Source organism: Panthera tigris, chromosome D2, assembly GCF_018350195.1.
Source record: "Panthera tigris isolate Pti1 chromosome D2, P.tigris_Pti1_mat1.1, whole genome shotgun sequence".
Taxonomy (NCBI): domain Eukaryota; kingdom Metazoa; phylum Chordata; class Mammalia; order Carnivora; family Felidae; genus Panthera; species Panthera tigris.
Window position 1 is genome coordinate 84,983,195 of NC_056670.1, and position 23,241 is coordinate 85,006,435.

The 23,241-nt window shown below is 57.4% G+C and overlaps 1 protein-coding gene across 6 annotated transcripts in view; it reads right to left on the reverse strand.

The window, feature by feature from the left end:
• The window catches only part of TCERG1L (transcription elongation regulator 1 like), a 69,322-nt gene extending 59,184 nt beyond the window's left edge, over window positions 1-10,138 (reverse strand). For all 6 annotated transcript variants that reach the window (XR_006209000.1, XR_006208999.1, XM_007079731.3 and 3 more), the window contains exons 1-2: window positions 10,052-10,138; window positions 6,913-7,001 (exon numbers count right to left, since the gene is read on the reverse strand). Coding sequence is in view for 4 of the 6 variants with exons in the window: in XM_007079731.3 (XP_007079793.2) it covers window positions 6,913-7,001; window positions 10,052-10,099 (137 nt within the window). In the remaining 2 variants the exon portion in view is untranslated. The remainder of the gene's footprint in view (window positions 1-6,912; window positions 7,002-10,051) is intronic.
• Between the last annotated feature and the right edge of the window lie 13,103 nt (window positions 10,139-23,241).

Sequence of the window (23,241 nt, forward strand, 5' to 3'; positions counted from 1 at the left end):
TACTGGTGAACACGTGGAGCCTGGGGGAGAGTGGCCCCCGGGAAAGGGCACGGACGCTCCTCACCCTCTCCCCACACCTCGCCCCTGCATTTCTTCCACCTGGCTGCTCCCAAGTTGTATCCTTTTGTAATAAACCAATAATCCAGAAAGTAAAATGTTTCCTGACTTCCATGAGCCACTCTAGCAAATTAATCGAGACAGAGGAGGGGGTCTTGGGACCTCTGATCTATAGCCAGAAGCACAGGGGACAGCCCGGACTTGGGATTCGGGTCTCAAGTTGAGGAGGGGTAGTCTCGGGGGACCGAGCCCTTGACCTGTGGGATCTGAGTGGCCTTCAGGTGGACAGTGTCCCATTGAGTTAACCTGCAGGACACACAGCTGGCGTCACCGAATGCTGGGCTTGGGACAGTCCACCACGGCAGGCGTCGTGCTCTGGGGTCTCGTGACCCCAGCAGACCCGGGCGCGTGCTTCTGTCTGTACCTCCTCGGCCTGCTCTCCACCCCACGGCGCTTACTCAGGGAAGAGCCCACAGGTAACCAGGTGGACACCTGCTACTCCAGACGAGGGCCCGGCCACGCCCCGCAGGACCTGTCATCGTGGGGAACCGCTGAGGACGGCTCGTGTGCGCTCAGCTCCAGGACGTGGAGGCCGGGCCATCTCTCCTGCGGAGGCCGGTCAGACCGGTGAGACCCCAGTGTGACACCAGACAGGTCGTCCCGCTGCTGGGAAGGGGTGCCGCCCAAGACGCCGAGGGCACACAGTTCACCCACCGCGACGCTCAGTGCCCTTCGTCCTGCCGTGTTCCTGAGGGAGGAACGAGGCTCCTGCCCCCCACCCTGTGCGGGAGGCTGAGCGTGTGCGTGAAAAGACAGGAGCAGCGGGGGGTGGGGGGTGGGGAGGGCAGGAGTGGCCGCTCCCAGGCTCCGTCCTCTCCGCAGCCCCCACGCAGGGCGTTTTCGACGACGAGGGTCCACGGAACCGGTGCGTGCCGGCCTGTGCTCCCGACCACAGTCACTTCCACGTCTTTGCAGAACTCCTGAGAGCATCCGTCTGTCCTTCTTTGGTTACTGCACGACACCTCTCTTCCCATTTTCAGATGAGCAGCACAGAAGCGCCAGGAAGTCATCGGCAGAGCTGGGCTCCTGCTCCGGGGACCCGGCCTGCTGTTTGTCCGGCCTCTCGGAGAGGAGACGAGGAGCCCCAGGAGGCTGGCTCTCAGCTGCGGAACAAGGCCCAGGACCCCCAAACTGTCTTCACACAACAAAGGCCCTGGGAACCCCCATCCTGACCATGGCCGAGGCTTCCCGACGAGTCTGCCTTCACGGAGATCCAAAGCGCCGCCTCCCTCACTGTTGCGGGCGCAGGACCTTTTCACGGCTGTGAGTGCTGGCCACTCGGTCCCCTGTCCGGCCAGAGATGCAAAGAACCGGCAGCCTGCCCCGTGCAGGTGAGGGGCCACGGCAGCTCCTGACATGACACTCCATCCCCGCCTCGGCATCAAAGCGAGGCCGCCTGAAGACTAATAAAACTAAGCCAAGAGCAGAGCAGAAGCGGCACGTCTCGCGCTCCATTCCGGGAGCCGCTACCGGGAGGCCTCTTAAGCGCGGATCTAAATGGCAGCCTCCTCGTGCGTCTCCTCCGTCTGCCTTAACGAACCACTTTGACATTTCACTGAACATTAGAATCCCCTCCCCGACAAGTAATGTCTCACCTGTCCCCTCTTCCACAAAACGAAAGGCTCGAATGTGCTAAGGGGACGGCGAGACACTTGGCGTCTCTTCAGTGGGACGTACGCGAGGCAGCGACGGTGCCCGGGCTCCGGGCTCAGCTGCTGTGACCGCGCGGGACCCGTGCGCACGCCCTGCGACGCGACCAGCCCAGCGCCCTCGGGGCTGCGTTTTCCACTACTCCCCTCTTGCCAAACATCATCCATGCATGTGGTGCTTTGGGGAACGTTCCTTTCTTTCTGGAAAAGCGCTACCAACTTCCTCCAAGAACTTGTCTTTTATATTAATTCGTTTAAAGCCAAAAGCGTCCACTACCCAGATTTAGAAAAATCTGGAGAACCTACTTTTAAAACATCACACTCAGTAAGTTAGGAGTTTTGAGTGAATAAAGAGACAGCACTGATAGGTGCTAAAATATCCAGTAAAGTCAGAATAAAAAGCGTGGCATTAACATCAAGTCGGGAGGAGCAGGGAGCGCCCCCCGGGATGCCGCACCTCCAGTCACCTGTTCCAAGGGGGGCCGCCGGAGCCTGACGCGCACAGTGGCTCCACCAAGCACGTCTCTCAGTGCCTCCGAGGCCTGTCGCTACTGCCTGACCTCTCGCTCCAGGGCAGAAGGCCACAACCAGCCAGCGGCTTCCCCGTGGCCGCACCACGGCCACGAACACGCACCTCTCGCGAGACCACCTCCGTCCTCACGGTAACCGCACGGAAGCCCGGCTGCAGTGGCACCTGCTGTCGGTGCCGCCTTCCTGACCGTGAGCGTCCCCTCGTCTTTGAGCACACCGTGGTCTCGTCCCACGCCGCTGGGAAAGGACTTCCCGTTTTGCTATGACGGCATTGCGGATGGAAAACTTGTACTACGTCCACCCTGACATTTTGGAAAATGGTACTATTTCAAAACCAATGTTCGTTTGTTTTTTTTTTTAATTGTACAAAAATAGTGAATTACTTGTAAACCCACAGTCTTCTCAAGAATTTTAAAACGTTAATCGCCGGCTTTGGCATTTATTGTCATTTAAGTGAAAACCTCATGAATTTTACACTTTGTTTGATAGTTACTCTTGACTTTTTTCCGTGTCTTCAACAATTCCAAGGAATATGTTTTAATTATTTTCCAATAAACAGAGTAATTGCTATGTGGGTCGAAAGCCAAGTTATAAAAAAGGAAGAGGAGGATGGGAAGGAGAAACAGAAATCTGGAAGACACTAAAGAAGACTGTTCTAGAATTAACACACCCGGAAGCAGGAGCAGATTGGGAAGGACAGCTCAGATGACGCTGCGTCTCTCCCTCTGGCTCCGACTCCCACTTCGAGGTGGATGGGGTGTCCCTTTTTATGAAAGTTCACACACTGTCTTCATTTTCTTCTTTCTCCTTAAAATACCATGCCCCCAATTATGCCATCCTTAAAACCTCCCAAGGGCATTAAGCTAAATGAGCCTCTCAATGGCAGAGTTGGCCGAAGAAATTTTTCTGGGCTCTGAAACCACGTCCAGTGGTTAAGCGGGCACACACTCTTGTCCCCGGTGTCCACTCAGTGTCAGGGCACTGACGTGGCATTTCTGAAGGGCTTAGCATGATGCCAATATTTTTAAGAAGGCTGTACGTCTGGCCGTGTCTCCTGGCAGCGCGAAGAGCAGAGAGAATCTTAGCCGGGTGAGGACAATTAAGGAGGCTGTTGGCTCGGCGCTTAACGCACACCCATGAGTCCCCCTGCCCGGGAGGAAGCAGTGCCTTCTCCGCTCTCACTTCCAGACCAGCGTTCGCACCGTCAGGGTCTTTGCTGACCCTGCTTCTTCCTCCCACACGTTGAATTTCTCAGCTCCAACTGGCTAAAAATGTGACCACAGTGAACAAGGCAACAGTAAGAATAGTTTGATTTCCATTTTACGTGTTTTGAGTAGATTCCAAAACTTTGACTTCTTTATCGTGATTCCAGCTTCCCCCTCACCCCCAGCTCTGCAACGGTCAAGAGGATCCTTTCCGAGCCCATTTGGGCTGCACCACTTACCCTGGATCCTCGAGAATCTTCTAGAAATCCTACATTTTCTCTGGAGAACGTTGGTCCGAGGTTAAGGCTCAGGTTCCATAGGTGATGTATAATTCTCAGATCTGACCAGCGCTGGCAGGCTGACCCCTCACGCTTCCCTCCAGAGGAGGGTCTGCTCCCCAAGGCAGGAAGGGGGCCTTTTGACCCAGGGGACCGCCACGCAGAGGGTGTGCCTTCAGAAACGAGATTTCTCAAGACCTGAGCAGGGAGCCCTGGGCATTGGACTGTGACAAGAGACCCACTTACGAAAGCACAGAGCTTCTTGGGAGTCCCGCCCCGCTCCTGGGTCACCTGACAGCACCTGCCGAACACGCCAACACCCCCCACTCACCTCCAAGGGACCCAGTCACACCCCCCCAACCCTCCCTGACCTCCACCTCACATTAACCCCTCCTGGAATACTCCATCTGGGTGAGGGTGTCCTTAAAGCACCAGGGGCAGGTTCAGATGTCCAGACACACAAGTGGCCGGCGAGCACGACGGGTGATAGAGCCCGAATCCCTCACCCGCCGTGGGTCCCTCTGCCCCCTGACTGCCTGAGAAGCCGGCTGACCCTCGAGAAGGGCCGACCACCAGCAAACCCCAGCACGAGGCCGGCAGTGGGCGGCTCGGGTTAAGCTAGTGAAGCAGACACGGCTCCTCCGGGCGGGAGAGCATCGCTGCCGGTGACAGATGGCGGTGTCGGTAAAGAGTGCGGTTACAGAGGGTCCCACACGCGCGACGCCACGATTAGCAGACCACTCCGCTCGCAAAGCCCCCTCCCAGCTGGAGAGTGAGAGAGTGGGGGCCCCTTCACCCAGCAAGGTCGGGGGTCCGTGCCCATTTGCAGGGACGTGCAAACCCGGCCCCTAGGGTGTGGAGGGGGGTCCGTCAACACTCACATCCTTCACCCAACGGCGGCGCCACGAAGCCCAGAAGCTCCGCTGCAGGCGGAACAGGGTCGGAAGACACAGACGAGGCGGCAGCTCCCGACACATCGGTGCAGTAACACAGGTTCCAGCCAGCGAGTGTCATTCTGACTCAGAAAGTGCGTCCCCGAGGCGGGCGGCCCGTCCCTGCACGTGCACAGGGCGACCGCGCCTCCGTCCAGCCGGCGTCCTCAAGGCCTGCCCGCCCCATCCTGCCGGCGAGGCGGCGAGAAGACGCCAGAGCCTGGGCCCCGCTGCCGGCCGCTCGGCCGGAGGCCCGGGAAGGGCACGCGCCGACGTGTAATTTGCGGGCCGAGGACCCACCCTGCAGCGAGCGATTTCCCCGACCCCGCTTAGCACTCTGCGTCCAACACGGTATGACCTACGGGGCAGACAGACCACGGCTTCACAGTGAGAAACGCCCAGTGCTCAAGGTCACACATTCCACCTAATTATAACCCTGCAAGACAAGGGCAGCATCCCCAGCTGGGCGTGACAGGGCCACTCCCCTGTGCTGAATCTACCCCAGCCCCCTACACACGACTTGTAAAGTGCACCTGCCTTAGACACACACCGGACAGAGTTTGCTTACAGAAGGCCCCAAAAGGCCCCGAGCAGCACGTGTGGCATAATAAGAAAGAAATGTTTGGTCTTCGTCCTTCACTGCACTCCTGGCACCGACCTCCTAAAGCCCTTGGGATTGGCTGAGTGATCGGAACACCTTTTTTTATTCGCCGGGAGCCCCTCTGACCACCGCTGGGTCCACGCAGACGAGGTGACTCCTGGGGGACGGGGCAGGTCACCAGAAAGACCAAGCAGGTGATTCGAAGGTCGGTCCTTCTGTTCCACCCCCAGCCGCCAGGGAGGGGCCGCAGATGGGAGTCCAGTCCCCCGGCCGGTGATGCCGGTGATGCAATCAGTCATGCCTTCGTAAGGAACCTTCCGGAAAGCCCCCGGAAGAGCGGGGTCCGGGGAGCTTCCTGCTCGTGGACACTCCTGCCCTGGCGGTGGCGCTCTCCGGGGCACGGATGTTCCTGGACCCCCCTCCCCACACAGCTCAGCCACCAGGTCTCCTCCGTCTGCCAGTCGGAGCTGTATCCTTCCTGATCAAACTGCAACCGTGAGTAAACCTTTTTCCTGGGCTCTGTGAGTCATGCTGACAAATTATCAGACCTGAGGGGAGGTCGTGGGAACCCCTGAATTTGCAGTCAGCCAGACCAAAGTGCGGATGGCCCGGGACCCCATTTGCATCCAGATCTGCTGCGAGGGTAGCACTGGGGGACTGAGCCCTTAGCTGTGGGGCCTGGGCAACTCTGAGTTGGAGTCAGAACTGAATTGAATTGTAGGACGCTCCCTAAGTGTTGGGACCACTGGAGAACCGGGTGTGAACCGTGTGTTAGCAGAAGGAGGCTCTTCCCCAAGAGGCGTTTTCAGGGCACACAGTGGCTGCGGCTGAAGACAGAGGGCGGGAGGCCGCCAGGTGCTGGCCGACACTGACCGCCGACCGCGCAGAGAAGGAATGGATGTCCAGTGGCTCCAGTTAAGACCGTTATTTCCCACAACAAGCAGGTGATGGGGGCATCGGTGGTCACGTCAGACGGGGACCAGCAGCAGGTGGCTTTCCTACCCAGAAGGCACGTGAAGCCGACCCAGGGCGCTGTGTGTGCTGTCCGAATCAGCTGCTCCTTCCAGCTCTGTCCTACCTTCTAATCTTCAGGTTTTAAAACTAATTTTTATTATAATAACCTTTTTCTTCTGCTTCCAAATTACTCCATTATAAAAGGACATTTTAAAAAACCAAAGACAGTGGCTCCCTCGTGGAGGCTAGTTTGAGCACAGCATACTCAAAGATCAGGAATCCTCACAGGGCAGCTGGAGAGAGCCAGACACATCTTTAATTAACAGCCATTCAGTTACTAGCTTCTTGGAGTAGAGGGAAAACAGCTCTTTGAAGCGTAATGCGTGCTACGTTTTCTTCAGACACCGTCTTCCACTGATAGATATGCAACAACTTATTATTCTAACACAGATTTGCAAACGCACGGGAGCAGGATAACTTATCACTTAAATGCTACTTTTCTTTCTGCAGCATTTGACAATAGTATGGTGCTGGTACCTGCCATGAGCCACAAATTAATTTTTTGAAGCACGGCATTATCTAAGGAACGTGCACTTTCTCTTTAGTGCCAACCAACCATCGCTCCCATGGCTTGAGGCATCTTACCAGGGGGATCCGGGCACCGGGGTAGAGGCCACGGGTCTGTTGCCCTTTGCTGCGCTGTCCTCTCTTGTGACTAGTATCGACGGAGGCTCCTTTTAACAGAAAGAGAAGGAGAGCACTTTTTTTTTTTAATTTAAACACTCGTCTTCAATTAGGCAACCAAGTGAAGGGTAACACGGTTCATGCAGACACCCGCTGGATAATGACCCGCTCAGTACAGCTAAGCCAATGGGACTGAGCAATTATGCTAAGAATATGGAATTTAAGGCACAACAGACCGTGCTGAGGAATTCAGACCAAGGCATCTCCCTGATCACCCCAGATTGGCTAGACCGTCTGCTTTTGCAGATACAGAGAAAGGCAGCCCCACCAAGAGATGGCCTGTGGATGCCTTAACATCTCACAGGCAAAACATCACACAGGATTCATCTCCAGAAATGGGCCGACCCAGAGACTGGGGTCCAGTGCTTCCAAGACTGTGCGCTCTGGGAGGGAATCTAGAAGCTGCAAGGAGGCCTGGGTCCACCCGGACTTCCTCATCTGGGCCCTTGAGGACGGGGGTCGGGGGGCACGAGCCCACGTCCTTGTAGCCTCTGGTGATGTTCTCTCCTTCCCGAGCACCTAGCTGGGGGAGGAGATGGGGGGTGGTGCAAGGGATTCTGGGGCAGAGTTGGGTTTGAAAATCACTCTGTGTCTGTGGCTCTATTTAGAAAACAAAGAACGTTTGAACGTTACACCACCTAGAAGAAAATGAAGATGTATTCTCTAATATTAAAAAGGAAAAAAAAAAAAAAAACTTTAGCGGTGTGGTAAGGACATGTTTTTCCTCTCCCGGCTGTCTCTACAGTTTTAATCTCAAACTTAGAATAATAACACTGTGTTCTTCTCTGAAAAAATCAGATGAGATTACAAAACACCAGAACGTTACTCAAAGCAACAACCAGGCTCTCAGAGGAGACTGTCATTTGCAATTAAAGCTCTGGATTCATTGAGTTGAATTGAATTGAATTGAATTGAATTGAATTGAAGAAGGCCATCCTAAAATTCCGGGATCTCTATTCCCACCACTGTTCGTGCCAGGACCTTATGGGATGAGACACTGTAAGTGAGGTGATCAGTGGCCCGTGTGGGTGACGGGGCCGGGAGGTCAGCGCTGCACGTGGCAGAGCCGGCCAGCGGGGAGGGCGCGGGCACAGAAGTCCACGCGCTGATACGGGGCCCTGAGGGCTGCACCCCCTGTACATCGCGTCAGCCTCCCTTCACACACAGGAGCTGGAAAGGCAAACGCTAGATCCTGGGGGCACGGGAACACGAGATCCAGACAAAAAGCCGAGAGAATCCCAGTGTCTCCAAAGGCGGGGCCGCGGTAAGTCCCACGCACAGAAACGTGGCATCTGCGTAGCTGACCCTGTTGCCATCTGCCCACCCACGAGCTGGGGACAGAATGGCCCACGTGGTCGGGGGTGAATGGCTGGCCGAGCAGAGCCGGCCAAGAGGAAGGACACAAGTCGTGGGATGAAAATGTTCCCCCGGAAGAGTCCCTGCATGGCCTCCGGGTGAGGGCAGAGGGCAAGGCACGTCTCCAACAGACCTAACGCTCAGGAGACAAGGGGTCAGGATGCCTCTTTCGCATGTATGCTTCCCTGCTGGGGGCCCCCTGCGACCCTTTGCTCACCCACACAGAAAATTTCACTGAATACATGAGGTTTAATTTATATAATTATCCTTAAGTTGTACAGTTTAAGAATAATTTCTTTTAGACTTTTTGGGGAGTAGAAGATGCCTTTCCTTCCTGTGAGGGGGGAAAAAAAAAGGTCAGGATAAATAATGAGGGTAACGGGAAGGACTCAGACAGCGGTGTTAAAAATATATATATATTGAGACCACAGTTTCCATTACTAATCCAATTAGAAAAACAAGGGGAGATTTTCATTATGGAGCTAATTGAACAGTAGAAACCCAATGAGAGCCTCTGAGTACTAGATTACCCCAGCTAATTACTCACGCAGATCTGGCGCGGCGTGATTTGTGACGGGGACTAACGTTCAAATGTGGCAATGCTGGGATTCTCTACTGCTAATTACCAGGGTCTCCTTCTTGTCGCACGCGCCAGTTACGACTTCCTGTTGGTGATGAAAATGGCTACTCGTGGCATAAAACCCCCTTTCCATGCTACAGGAATGAAACTGAATTAGAGGCGTGGAGCCCAGTGATGAAGTAGTTAAGGCACTAGAAAGGGCATTTGTCTAATAAACATGTACTACTGGCACGGATGCTGATCTCTTCCAGAGAAATCCCGCATCAGGGAGCAAAGATGTCATCTGCACTAACATTCATGACCCACTTACGCCATTTAGCGCCGGCCCTAAGGATGAGAAGAGGCACCGTGTCTGTGACGGTGCCCCCGACCGTCCCTAAGGGGGGAACCGGCAGGACAGCCGGTGGGTACAGGAGGGTTCGCAGGGCCAGCGGGAGCAGAGACGCACCCGTGGAGGTGAAGTCAGAACGTTCACAAGACCCTGGGGCGACCACAGGCCTCCGAGATACCTGACAGCTCGGAGCGAATGAAATTTGTGATTTTCAAAGGCAGCGATAAAAGCTAGTCCCTCGGGTCTTTCGTGGGAAGGTAAATGTGCCGAGCACATCCACGGTCAATCCTTAAAATGCCACTTGGCAGAGAGGCAGAGAGAAGGGCCTGAGACTGGAAAGTGTGGAGAAAAAAACCGATGTGTGTGGGGCTTGACGCACACGAATTTTAAACATCCGGAAACAGGCTCTGGCTTTGCCCTGTGGTGTCCGTGGCCCTGCAGCCCCGTGGCGTCTGGGGCCCTCTCCCGAAAGCGGGCGCGGCACACCCGGGAAGCCCAGGTCACCACACGGAGCCCCGGCCTTGCGAGGCCTGGAGCCAGGACCCGAGGGGAAGGCCTGGCGGCTTTTACCAAAGCCCGGGGCACCCACCCCTCTCGTCTGTGATCTGGAATCCACGATCTCGCTGGATTTGACTCCGCTTCACAGAGCGGACCCCAAAGCATCAGCGAACGACAGAAGGGGTGAGGGGTAGGACCCGAGGGGTGCTCTGGGCCCAGTACCCCTGACCCCAGGGTTCAGGCCTGCAGAGCACAAGCAGAGTCCAGAGACCAACCTTGTCTTCTCCGTCCCCGGCCCGGCTCTTCCTGTCCGCGTGCAGCATCAGGCCGGGAGGACAGGGCGCTCGGCCGCGCTCTCTGCTTTTATCTGTTGGACCAAAACAATTGTCATTAGCATCCCGTCTGTCACATCAATTTGGAAAAACAGGGACAAAAAGTGGCCTCGGACGTTCAAACTGGCTGCACACGGTGGACCTCCCGCAGAAAGGCCGTGCTGGCACAGGCCCTGACGGGGCCTTGTGACCAAGTCCCTCCAACGACGCTGAGCTCCCTGGCAACTACATCAGAGCCTGTGCACCGGCCACAGCACTACTGGCCACAGCTGATGGACCAGGCCCCGGGGGGTGTGGGTTGACGGCCATAACCTGACGGGCTTTTCCTCCTTGACGAGGAAAAGGGTCAACATGGGGCTGAAGAACCAGGCTTTCTTAGGCTTTGGGGGCTGGTGGCCATGATGGGCCACCCTTGGCCCCCATCCTGACCAGGTGACGGGCGGGGCCCACGACGGTCACACCCCAAGTCACCACAGTACACGACCCGCACAGCACTTTGAAAAGTAGTTGTTTGCGGTGAGGGAGGGGGAAAATGGCAAAAACACAGATTCTGGATACAAGAACAGAGATTAGATTTCACCTTCTTCTAAAATGTCCCCTCAACCCTCAGACATTTGCAAGCGGGAAACAGGTGCAGTGAGACACAGCAAGACTAACCACTGTTTTAATACTAAGAATTTTAAAAATCCCAAGCCATCTAACCACACGCCAACCTAACAGATTCATCCTGGAAGGGGCTTGAAGGTCAGGACCCCGGGGCTGCTGTCTGTCCCGAGGTTAGGAAGGCCCTGGCTGATCGTTCCCTGGGGAAGGGAGGAAGGCGTAGAAACAGCACCACTTCACACGTGTGTGTGCGTGCACGTGTATGTGCACACACACGCACAGAGCAGGGGCAGGGAAGGTCCCTGTGCTCACAGGGCGGGGAAGGGAAGGGCGGAGCTGGGAGGCCAGGTGGGGCCACCTACCTCCACCCCACCTTCCTTACCCTGCTGCAGACTCTGGCTTCCTCTGCCGCCGATCCCAGCAAGGAGGCCACGGGAAGGGGCCACACGGGCGGGGACCCCACATGGGCCCTGCATCTGTCCGTGGCGGGCGTCTACACCTGGAACCCTTGGGACCACAGACCCGGGTCCTGCAGGGCAATCTGTCCCAGAGCCCAGAGGCGGTCAGCGCTGACCACCGGGCCCCGGGGCAGCCAGCAGGGGACACGCGTGAGGGCCCGGCAACCCCCAATATGGGTCCACCTCCGGATCAGCCCTGGGGAGGAACCATCAAGCTTTCATTGAACTGGGAAACCGAACCTGAGTCAAGAACATTCCAAGCTCACGGGCAGTGGACACATTTTATTGTTGCTCATGGAGATAAGCAGAGCCCAGGGCCGCGCCGACATCTCCAGAACCCGTAGGGATTGCCGCCCAAGGCCCGTTTCTCGTCCAGGCGTGAGGAGCAGTGGGGAGCCTGGGCACCCAGTTCTCTGCGGGTCCACGCAGGCCTGTGCCGCCACCCGCACCCCCAGCCCCACGGCACGGAAGGCGGCGGGGCCTCACGTCCACGCAGAGGGAGCGGCTAAATGGGGGAAATGACAGACGCGGCAGCAAAACACAGCAGAAAGTGAGGCGCTGCCCGGGAAAGCGAAGGGGAGACAAGCAGGACTCAGTTTACCGAATGTCTCAGGAGGGTGGGTTTCTCACCCTGAAATCACAGGACCACTTCCGTCAGTGTTTTCTGTCGTACGCGGGGATGACGCGTCCTCACGTTAATGATGCCTGATTCACCAGCGTCAACGTCAAAGCTCCTTCTGTGCACACTTCCTCCCGCGGCTGCGCACTCCCCCCTCTACTCCGTGGAGACCATCTGTGCGCAAAGACTCATGATCTAAACATCCGGCTACCTCAGCCATGTTGTCTTGCTCTGCTGGAACCAGCCAAGAAGCAAGTGCGGGCGATTCAGCTAGATCACGGGCACACTTTCCAGATACCCTGTCCCCCGCACCCATCCCAGGGGCCCCTGCCTGTAACAAGACCCCAGACCCCAGGGATCCCCATCTGGGCTGCAGCCCATGGCCCCTCGATCCGGCCACCCACCAACTGTGCTCGAGACGGGAGAGGGCTCGTCCAGGAGGCCTCTGAGAAGCGGGTCTGGAGCCCCCAACTCCTCTCCCACCAGCAGTGGAGGAAACAGGGTTGGGAGAGAGCGTGCAGCCAAGTCTAGGTGTGGGCGGGGGGATGTCTAGACGGGCCAGAGACATGAGTGGGCCTGTGTCAGGGGGACCGTGGAGGACAGGAGGACCCACGGACGGCGGGTGTCCCAAGGAGCCAGGAGACGGAAGCAGGTCGCCCACCTGCACTGCTGCTGAGCCCTCGGGGAACGGCGTTAAAGGGGCTCCCAGAGCCGCCAGGCGGGGCCCCGGACCCGTGCTCCTTGTCGCGCGAGGGAGGCCACAGAGTGAGCTGAGCCCACCCTCCTGTGTCCCCGTAGAGACCCAGCCCAAAGCAGGCCTGAGGGGCAGAAAGACTCTGACTTGGAGCAGAGTCCCGCTCTTCGGTGATGGCCCGGGACTCCACCTGTTTAGCTACGGCACCGAGCCCGGCTTTGTGGCCAGAGATGAGGGGACGGAGCCAGGCCTGAAGGGGCTGTGCAGGGAGACGAGATCGGGTCTCATTGTGCGTGACGGACTCCACGCCTCCCTGTGGTGTCTCCGCAGAAGGTCACAGCACTCGTGAACCAGGACGTGCATCGCTGACTTCTCCGCGTGAGAATAACACACACACCGTGGAAAGTGTGCTAGGAGACCTGACCACGGGCTGGGGTTCGCCCAGCTAATCTCAAATGCAAGTTGCCTTACTGAGGTTTGCTCCTTCGTTATCTCAACACAACATGAAAACAGTTGAAAATAGTTGATCTTGGTGAAAATCAGCTTCCGGAATCTGGCTTTGGAGGTAATGGATTTGCACGGCTCCCTGTGACTGGCTCTCTGAGGCCGGTGAGATCATTTCAAAGCCCCGCATCACAGCCCCAGACCCCAGACTCTGCAGGACATGTGCTCCCACAGAGTCTGCATCTCTAACAGTCCTGGGTTTGCAGCCGCCCGAGGCACCGTGGGCTCTCACGCGTGATCGGGTCGGCGTCTGGGCCGTTCCGCCGTGGAAATGCTTGCTCTGCGGCTCCCCGTGGGCCCCTTGTGGGGTCCGCTCTGACAGGTTCACGGACTCCCTGCTCTGGGCCTCTCCACAGACTCCGCTGATGTCATAAAACACTCCCCGGGGTGTCAGAGAGAACGAGTTTATGGAGGGAAATGTACCAGCCATGATAGCAGAGGCACCGAGGCCCCCGGGCCCGGGCCGTGTTTCGCCCACAGAGGGAGGCGGGTGCTCAGAATTTCAGGGCTATCTGCCTATTAATCATGCCCAGCTCCGCGATTTGAAGTGCTCTCAAATGGCCTGCGGTTCGATTTTCCTCCCGGCCGGGCTGAGAGGCGAGTGGGCCTGGAAGGACGGACGGAGGAAAGGTGTCTGCTGAAAATCGCCACGTCCGTCCACTGACAAGTAGTTATTTGCTGCTTGTGTGGAGTCCGCACAGCCCTGGTGCTGGTGGGGGAGGTGCGGGGCAAGTGAGGTGAGCAATTATACGTCCGTCAGGGTGACCCGAGGAGACCACGGAGGAGGACGCTCGGAAGGCGAGCAGTGGCGGTCATTTAACCCCTTGGAAAAAACCGAGGTTTCCGGCCCCAGATCAAAGGCAGCTCTCAGGGCACAGGATGGGGCAGCAGGCCTGCTGGGAGCTCTGCCCTCCATTCAGCAGATGCTACACATATTAGATAAAGCGCTAGGCTTTTTTAAAAACACTCAAAAAAACTGGCTTTTTTAAAATTATTAAAATGAACTGCAGACAAGTCAAAAGTGCCTAACTTATCAAAAAGATATGAGAAACGGATCAGTATCTCCTCATCCACAGGAAAATCCTACATTCAGTCTAGTTCCAACTCAGTAAGTACTGACCTCTCTTGCTGTGAGTCTCTCCACCTACAAAACAAACTAACCTCCTGCGTGTCTTCCGGTCTGGGGACTCGAAGAGTCATCTCCATGCTGGGAACTCTTGGGGGTGTATCTCAAGGAAAGAGAAGTGACCTTGGGGGGGATGGTGAGAACAGTTTTTGGGGTTCCTGCTGGGGAGAAGGGCCAACTCTGGAAAATGGATTAACCCCAAGGAAGAGGGCAGGACAGACAACGAACCGTTTCTATTCTGAAAGCCAGCAATGACCTCTGATGGACGGTTCCTTTGGAACCACCCTCTCCGATGGATTTGGAATTAAGTGGGAAGTCTCCTCGTAGGCCGAGGGACCCCTAACTCACCCACGTCTCCCCCAGGGTGCCACGAGGTTGAAGGGGACCGCGAGACATCCTGAGTCCTCTGGCTGTTGCACACCATTGGCCGTACAGGAAGAAGATCCACGTCACCGACCCACCACGCACGCCGGCCTCAGCCTGCAGCACGCTGGACGTCAGCCGTGAGACGGGTTCAACAGAGGCCCACGGCGGGGGAGCCGTGGCCACACACAGGTGTCTCCCCCCAGTGGCCTCCACTCCCGAGAAGCCTGTACATGTGGGTGTCAGGGGACACCCCTGCAGTCACGGCGGCTCCGTTGTCTGTGTTTGCCACAGTCTGGCGACCTCGTTTCCGTGTTTGAATGTTCTCACCTCCGAGAACAGGTAGTTCATCACGTGCAAACAGCAGTGTCTTATGGAGAATAATGGGTGTGATTTCCACCTTGCACACGGTCTCCCCACGAGCACCATCTTGAAATTATCTCCCCGACGCTCGAGCAAAGCGGGGGCGATCATCTCGTTTTACATGTAAGGAAAACAGACCAGGTGAGCCGTTTCCCAGGTTACACAATAACCCATCAGGGAGGGCAGACTTGGTTTGTCAATTTAAGTGGCATCGGGCTCCCCTAAATATTTGACAATAAAATAAGGAGAAAAGTGCAATTGATGGTTACGATAATAAAAATGACAGACTCCGGCCTGTCGTGCATGGTTCCAAATGAGGCTGGGAGAGCACGTTGGTTTTCAGAGTCTGCTTCCGGGGAACTAACGCCTCGAAGGGAGACCCCGCCCCTGCCCGGGAAAGTGGGGCTTCCCCTTGACTGCTGCCCCGTGGTGAGTCAGCAGGGGCTGCCGGTCCGGGGTGCCGACGGACAGACGGATGCAAGCAGGAGAGGCACGGACTCCAGAGGCTGAAAACAGGTGGGGTCCCAGCCTCGGCAGAGTGACGGGGGAGCGGCTGTGACGGCCTGGAACAGGAGGTCACTCCTTCCGTCCCTCTGCCCTTCATCGTGCCACCGGCCCCGAGGAGCCCCTCACCCCGTCCCTATGGGCCTTAACAAGGTCACCACGGAAGGACGAGCCCTGCTGTGAGGACTGTGCGGAAAGGGCAAGGCTGAGCGGCTGCCCTCGGGTTCTCAACCCCCAGCTCAGGAGCCAGAAGGAGGAGACGGAGACCCAAGTTCCTGGGCACCTCCCCGCCGTGCCGGCAAGCTGGGCAGTCAGCGTGGCCGCGCACGGAGGAGACAAAGGTGGGCGGTCACGGGGATCCCGTTCTCCTGTCCCCTCCTCTCACCAGGGACACCCAGGCCGGGTCTCCCACCCTCTCAAGCCTCTCAGGCCACACAGAGCGGCCGCCACGGCCAGGATCGGGAGGCCACGAGTCAATGTCCCCGGACACCTGGGAGTGTGGCTGCCTGGGTGTGAAGACAAGGCTGCGAATGTCCACTCCCAGCAAGCCCACCCCCCCGGGCAGCAAAGGCAGAAATCCTGAGACTGCTCAGAGAGTCTCATGGGGACGGAAAGACCTGGTAGCTGCCAGGCAGCGGAGCCTCGGGGACCGTGACCTGGAGCCTGCTCAGCGGGTACAACATCGGGAGGCCGGGACAGCACGTGCAGGGAGGGCCTAGGGTGCAAAGGGTCACTCAAAGGGGCCAGGGGTGTCAGAAACCTGCCGTGTCCTGGCCCGCCTTCCTGTTCCCCCAGCAGAGGCTGCCACATGAGGTCTAAGGGCACCTTCTGGAACTCTGCTGCAACTGAAGACTATTTTCCTATAAACGGCAAATCATTTCTGAGTCCTTCTAAATTTTTCATGGACAGTGATTCCCAGAGTTGACAAGCTGCAGAGAAAACTCATTTTCTGCCCGTTTGTAACATCCTGGATCTCACTTTGCAGGAACAAAGGGTTTTAAAACACTCAGTTTAGAGGCCGTGAGCTTGGCTGTGACAATGGCTTCACCCCGGTGACGGGTTTCTGTCCCCTCCGTCCCCCGCCAAGCTCCCACACCTGCACGTGCAGATTCTGCTGCTGGTCTGTGTGGGTGAACAAGGAGCTGATGTCTCCCCTGTGGAGATGATGGGTCATCCTCACCAGATGATTCTAGAATCCCAGCCCCTGCAGCTCTCTGATGAAGGCAGGCTTGTGATGGGGCATGCCCACCTTACAACGGGATTACGTGGAAGGGGCCAGGCTGTGGAATGCTGGTGGGGACAGCGCGGCCCCCCTGTGTCCGGCAGGAGGCAGAGAGGAGTGGGCAGTGCCCCTCTCGCCTGGACGTGGTATTCTGGCCCAAGGGGAGGTCGGGGTCTTCCAGAGGAATGGCTCCAATGCTGTGCCACGGCCGGAGACCTACTCCAAAGTCAGCGGGGCCCCGAGCAGAGCAGGTCGGCACCCGGGAGCATCTGTGTGGGGAGGGACCGGGAGGGCCAGTGCCCGAGCCACCTCGCTGACCCCAATTAAAGTGTGTTCAGTGAGTGACCGAGTGACCTACAGGTGAGTCCCACGCAACTTCAAAACCTATGTCCGAAGCTATAATTATTATCCAAAAGTAAGGATATTAAAGGCAAGAGGGACACAGCGAAGGAGAATTTCCATGAGAAAGGAAGCTGCGAGCCCTCTGTCCACTATGCGGTGGACTTTGCCACCAACTCGGACCAGGAAGAGGACAGGAACGGAGCAGGTGGAGACAGGGGTGCGGAGGGGCCTGTGGGTGGCACAGGGGTGACGTGGAGATAGGCAAAGTGGGGGGAAGAGAGAGAGAGGGACTCCTGTCACGCGCAAACCATCGTTCACGTCCCCTCGGGCTCCGGTAGAACGTGCCCCAAAAGCCCAGCGTCCGAGCTTTTCCAAAAAGCGTGCCCATTTCACAGTCCGGCTGCATCACCCTCGCAGCACCGACCGTCCGGGCCGCGCAGAGTGATGGCCTCGGAAGGCCGAGGTCACCGCCTCGCTCCCTCCACGTGCACGCGGGCCGTTCCGCCAGACTGGCCCCGTGAGGTCACGGCAGCGCTGGTCACGGCGGTTGCTCCGGGGACGTGAGCTGCTTGGGTGCCCCCTGAGACGGACGCTGCCCCTCTCCGCGCAGACGTGTGCGCGGAGACAAGGCTGGTTTGGGGATGGCTTCCTAGCCGTCCCAGAGGAGAAATACGCTGGCCGCGGTCCCCTGCTCAGTTAGTAACTCTCAGGCCCACACGGCCGGAAAGGAACGGAAGAAAAGTTGTCTCTGTTAGGAAAACCACGCATGCCACGCGCTGCTTCCGAAACACAGACGACATCTGTGAACGCTGCCCCAAAGCGCGTCTTTGGCGGGAGCCCCTCCTCTGACCCCGAGGGCACAGCGCCACATTCTCTTGTGCTCTTGCTTCCTCGGTGGGTCGGGGGCAGGGTGCGCGGTCCCACTCACATCCGCACGCCTTCCAAGGCCCCAGCCGACACCTGCTTCTGGGGCGCCGAGCGGGTGAGCAGGCAAGGGGTTCGGGGACGTGACCCCACAAGGCTGCGGGGCAACAGGCTTCCCCTTCTGCACCCCCGTCGAAGCCTTCGAGACCCACCCTTCTGTGTTCTTCAGTCTTTCACGAGGCCCGCACCCCAAACGGTAGCCACCCAGCCCCTCTGGCCTCCGGGGTCAAGCAGTTCCCCTTGTCTCCTCTGCTGACAGACCTCGGCCTGTGGCCACCTCTAACCTGACCAGCCTGTCCGTCTGGGACAGCCGCCCCCGGCCCTCCGCCCTGAGCCCTTCTCAGGCTTCCTGGCGGTCTCCTCGGAGCTTTCACAAACCCAGGGCCTGAGGTCCGCCCCTGGGCCGGCAGACCCTCGCCTCACCCCGGTGGAGGTTTCCCGAGCTAACGCAGGAAGGAGAAAGCTGGCGCGAGGCCCTCGAAGTGGCTTTGGAAAAGGCCGGCTCGCAGCGTGCACACCTCTTCCCGTCAGCCGAGCCGCGATCGATGTGAAAATGAGCCTCTTGTGGCTCTGGAGTGCTGCTTGAAAGGCCGGGGCTGAGTGTGCTTCCCGGGGCCTCGCCGAGAAGGCGGGGCTCCCTGACCTCGTGCACAGGACACCCTGCTCTCACAGGCTCTCGCCTGGATTCGGAAACTGGCCGTGGAGACACCGGGGCACGCGGTGCGGAAGCCCCCAGTCGGGCAGACGCGCTGCTAAGCACCCGCCACGGCATAAATGCTCCCAGGTTGACGATCCGGTTTTCCACACTCGATGGCTCTCTTTTATCAAGTTAAACAACAGAATCAACAGATGGGACTCTGCTGCACACTCCAAAGAGCCACAAATTAATTGTTTAATGAGAAAACAAAGCAATTCTGATAGAGCCGCGCAAAGCTCCGCATCGGACTCAGATGTGCTCGTGAACGCGTGTTTGGGTCCCGCAGGGACGTGCTCCCCTCGAGGGACAGGAGTCCAGCCCTACTGGCAGCCAGTAAGTGTCACGCGTGGGGGCTCGGGGCCCCCAGGATCACACGGCCCCTGGCTCTGCCCACGGTAGGAACAAAGCAGGTCTGTGCGGGGTGAGCCAGGCCCACCCCGCACAGCAGGCTGGCCGCCACGACCCTGCGGCCCCCTGGGCTCTGAGCCGCACCTGCGGGTGGCCCGTGGCCAGGACGCTCTGTTTCCTTCTCCGGGTTGTGGAGACAATCCGTGCCATGATTACGGGCAGGACTGGCTTAAGTTATAAACAAAGAAGCATCAAAACGTGGATCATTTCAGTTGGTTTTCAGACTTTTCTTTCAATTTGAGAATCGCTAAACAGGGGTATGAAGAATGAGTCCCTCAGAGCGCCCTGTGTCCTGGGGAGCATGGCCCCTCCCTCCCCCAAAGGCCACAGGCAGCCTGGGGTCCACCCTGGTGGTGGCATCTCCAACCTCATGACCCTGAAAGTTCAGGCAAGGCCCCGCCCACCAATGGGGTCACCACGGACAGCTGGGGTTGGGGGTTCCCAGCAAGCAACCTCTTCCAATCCCAGGTTACTGAGCAAGGACCACACAACATACTCGATTTGGGTTTTGAGGTTCATGACAACTTTGCCAGTCTATGATCTACAGCAAGGGAACAGAACCCTCAACAATACAGCACCATGAGTTGGCGACAGTTTATGGGATGGTCTCTCCGTGAGGTCACAGCCCACACACCCCTGGTGGTCCCGCCACAGAGGGGTGACCACCATTTTCATCTCAGTGCCCCCGGACAGTGGTCCTCCCCAAAGACAAAGGGTTTACTGCTGTTTCTTCCTCTCTTGCCCCGAAGCTGGCGCCCGGCATTGCCTTGCTCTAAGCACCGCATGAGGCGTGAGGGGGAGCGAGGGACAGGAAGGGCACGTCTGAGGCCAGCGTGAACTTCGGCGGTCAGTGGTGAGTGGCCAACCGACGTGTCGCCAGGGCGCCTGGGGGAGGCCAGGCCAGTGGGGCGGGCAACTTGCACACACAGTGAGCACGGAGAGAGTCCCCAGGACGTTCCACGGAGACCCCAAGATGGGAAGGCGTGAGGACAAGGGGGCAGGAGCGCCACATGGAGACAAGGAAGAGCAGAGGCAAAGTCCCGGAGCCAGAGTCCCCTGTGTCAGCTCCGACCCTGGGGCGGGGCGGTTGGAGGGGCGGGGCCAGCGGGGAGCCGGCCCCCCGCTGCCCAGCGGAGCAGTCTCCTCCCCACATCTGCACGTCCACGAGCATCAAGAGATGGAAAATGTGAGGACAGTGACTGGGGCCAACGTAGACAATGCTTTCAGGATACATCACGCATAGAATGTTCCTGTTTCTGCACATAACAAAAGTGACTCAGCTGTATTTTCACACTGAAAATTATTTTTCAAGCCCCCTAATTACTGTTCCTATTACTTCCCAGATAAAAGGAACCTCGAGGGGGGCCTATGACATCCGCGGCCGCGTTCTCACAATGCGGGAACCGAGTCTCGCAGCCATACGGTTCAAATAGTGCCTTAACGCTGTGGTGATGCGGGCGCGGGTATCTGAGGCTTCAGATGTTCAAACATCTCCAAAGCACCTTTTTGTAACCTTTAGTTACAAATGGAAGAGAAAGCGTGACTCAACATATGCATACTTTAAATTACATCATTAAGTTTTACCAAACGGGAACATTTCTGTAGAGCGATGGGATCCAACATTAAAGCAATTGTAACATGATAGGGAGGTTTGCGCTCCGTATTTCTGGAACAGGAATCATGATCGCTGAGAGTGTCCGGTCACGGCCGGGCTGTGGCCGCAGGCTCAAAGTGAGCGTGGGGCTGGGTGTCTGGGTTCAAGAGCGCCTGCTGGCTGTATCTCCTGACAGGCCCTTCCGCGCTCAGGCCAGGAAGGGCACGGCGCCCCCCAAAATCACTGCCCCGTGAAACTGACCGGTCTGCCCCCCTACCCCCCACTGCTCCGGGTCGGCCCAGCTGGGACTCCCCAGTCCTCCAGCCCCACCACAGACGGAGCCCGGCCTGGGAGGACAGAACTGCGCTGGGGCTCAGCGAGGAACCCCTCCCCCTTCACCTGGTCGAGGAGGCCCAGGAATCAGGGAGGATAGGGCAGCGGCTGACGCATCCTCAGGGACCAGACTGGACAGGGGCTCAGGACCCAGGCTGGGCCTGGGAATCAAGGCTCAACTCAGCCACTTCCTACCCCGAAGTATGGGGACGAGGGGCGGAGGGCAGGCCACCAAGGAATGTGCCCCTTTGGCGTGTGGATTATTTCGAGCCAAAGACCATTAAGGCCCAAGGAACAAGAAAGGCCGTTGATCTCCCCCTTCACTGCCCTGGGGAGTTTAAACAGGGGTCTGTACCAGGAAGACAGCTCTTCCCAAAGGTTTTTACATAAGAAAGACTTCTCCTCACAGGGCCCTGCAAACACCTGGGATTCCCACTCCCCATGAACTGTCCTCCCTTGGAAGCCGGACCCCACCCCTTGTCCTTAGCTCAAGGGGGCACGTAAGCCTCTACTGCCTGACGCTGGAGGGGCCTCTCGCGTCCTCGTGGGGCTCCGGTCCGCACAGGATCAAATCTGTGTTTCTCCTGTTAACGTATTTTACGCCAATGTAACTGTTGGACGAGCCAAGGACACAGAAGGGAAGGTCTTCCTACTCTCCAGGGAGAATCACGTCCCTTCCCTGAGTTTCAGTGTTCCCAACAGAATGGGACAAATAATGTTCGAGCTCTCATATCAGAATACCACATGTCAAGGGGACGTTCCAGAGGCTGGGAGTTCCAGATCCAGGTGCTGGCGTTGTGGGATCCTGGGGGAGCCTGGGCCTGGCCGGCAGGTGCCACCTCTTGGTGCGTCTTCACACGGCAGAGGAAGAGCGCTTTCTGGCGACTCTTCTTACAAGGGCACTGATGCCATCGTGAGCGCACCCCCCCCCCAAGACCACATTTAAAGCTAATGAGCTCCCAAGGGCTCCACCTTCAAAACCATCACCCTGGAGGCTGGGGTTCAACAGGTGAGTTCGGGGAACACGGGCATCCAGTCCATACACAACCACAGGGAAGATCCCGGTGACAGGCAGTCCTCGGCCACGGCCGGCACGCACGCAATGGGATTCTAGCAATTATGGCGGCAAAGTCATCCTAGAGCAGCTTCATCTGGGGTTGGGCGAGCACAAAGGACCCCTGTGGGTCCGCAGCAGAGGGGCTCTCTGGGCCCCGGCTCCCCCCCTGGAAAACTCGGGCCCCTTGGGCCCTTTGACAAATGCAGCCTGTGTCTCCAGCGGGGTCTTTCAAAAACTTGTCGTTGCAACTGTTGTGTCACAAAGAGTTTAAGGGAAACGTTGACAGTTCCTTTCAAATGTATTGGGAAAGAGCACCCAATCCTCCCAAAGCATCCTGGCTGTACTAAAATGCAGCCGGGTATCAGGACGCAGAAACCAGTGGTCCTCTGACGTAGCAGTGAGTCTAACCGTGCGCAGGTGCCAGCTTTCCCAGGCTTTGAATCAAGCCACCTGCGGAATGTCCTAGACCCTTCCTCTGGCCCCGGGGCTCCTTGCGAGCAGACATAAGAAGCAAGTCCTGAAGAATTTTCTCACGTGTCCTAAGAGCCGCGTCCGGCACTGGCATCGTACGGCAGATATGAAACACGTATCAAGGGGACATCACAAGACCGTGGGAGGGTGCCCTCCTCACCCGGCGTCTTTCTGGTCCCCGCGCCTGCCTGGGGGTGGGGGTGGGGCGGGCACCGGCTGGACCCCATCACGTACGTGAATTGAAAGGATTAGCGTTTATTTAAAAAAAACGTCTTAGCTATAAATCATGATCTGTGATACGTTCGTCCCGACCGAACTCATCTGCATGGTTTCAACGAACAGGTACTTACCAGGGTGTATGCCCTGTGCACAAAAGTTGTGTTTCCCGTAACTCTATGTGCCTGAAACAGCAAGAGACAGTAAAGGACGGTCAGGGGCCACCGCACATCCGATCGTGGTGGCCCAGCTCACGTGTCTGCCGCCCCAGCACTCGCAGTCAGCTTCTCCGAAGAGCTGATTCGGAGTCCGCTCGGACTCCGCAGGCGCATCTATGTGAAAATGCAGCCCTCACCTGATTCATGCTCACGCTTAGACGTAATAAAATTAATACTGCGTTTCCCCTTTCAGTTGATGAAACTAACTCAGACTTTCTAAAAAACCCAACTTCCTTCAAGTATTTTCTTTATTTTCAGAAGGGAAGTTATTCCAGTCATTTGATACCAACGGCTTTAATTAGTTTGAAGGCAAACATAACCTTTAACGAATACAGGCTGCGGATCGCTCGTCGTGTGCTGAGGGATAAAAAGCAGTGCTGCGCGCACAGTGATTTGTGATGTGAGCCTGTGTGATCT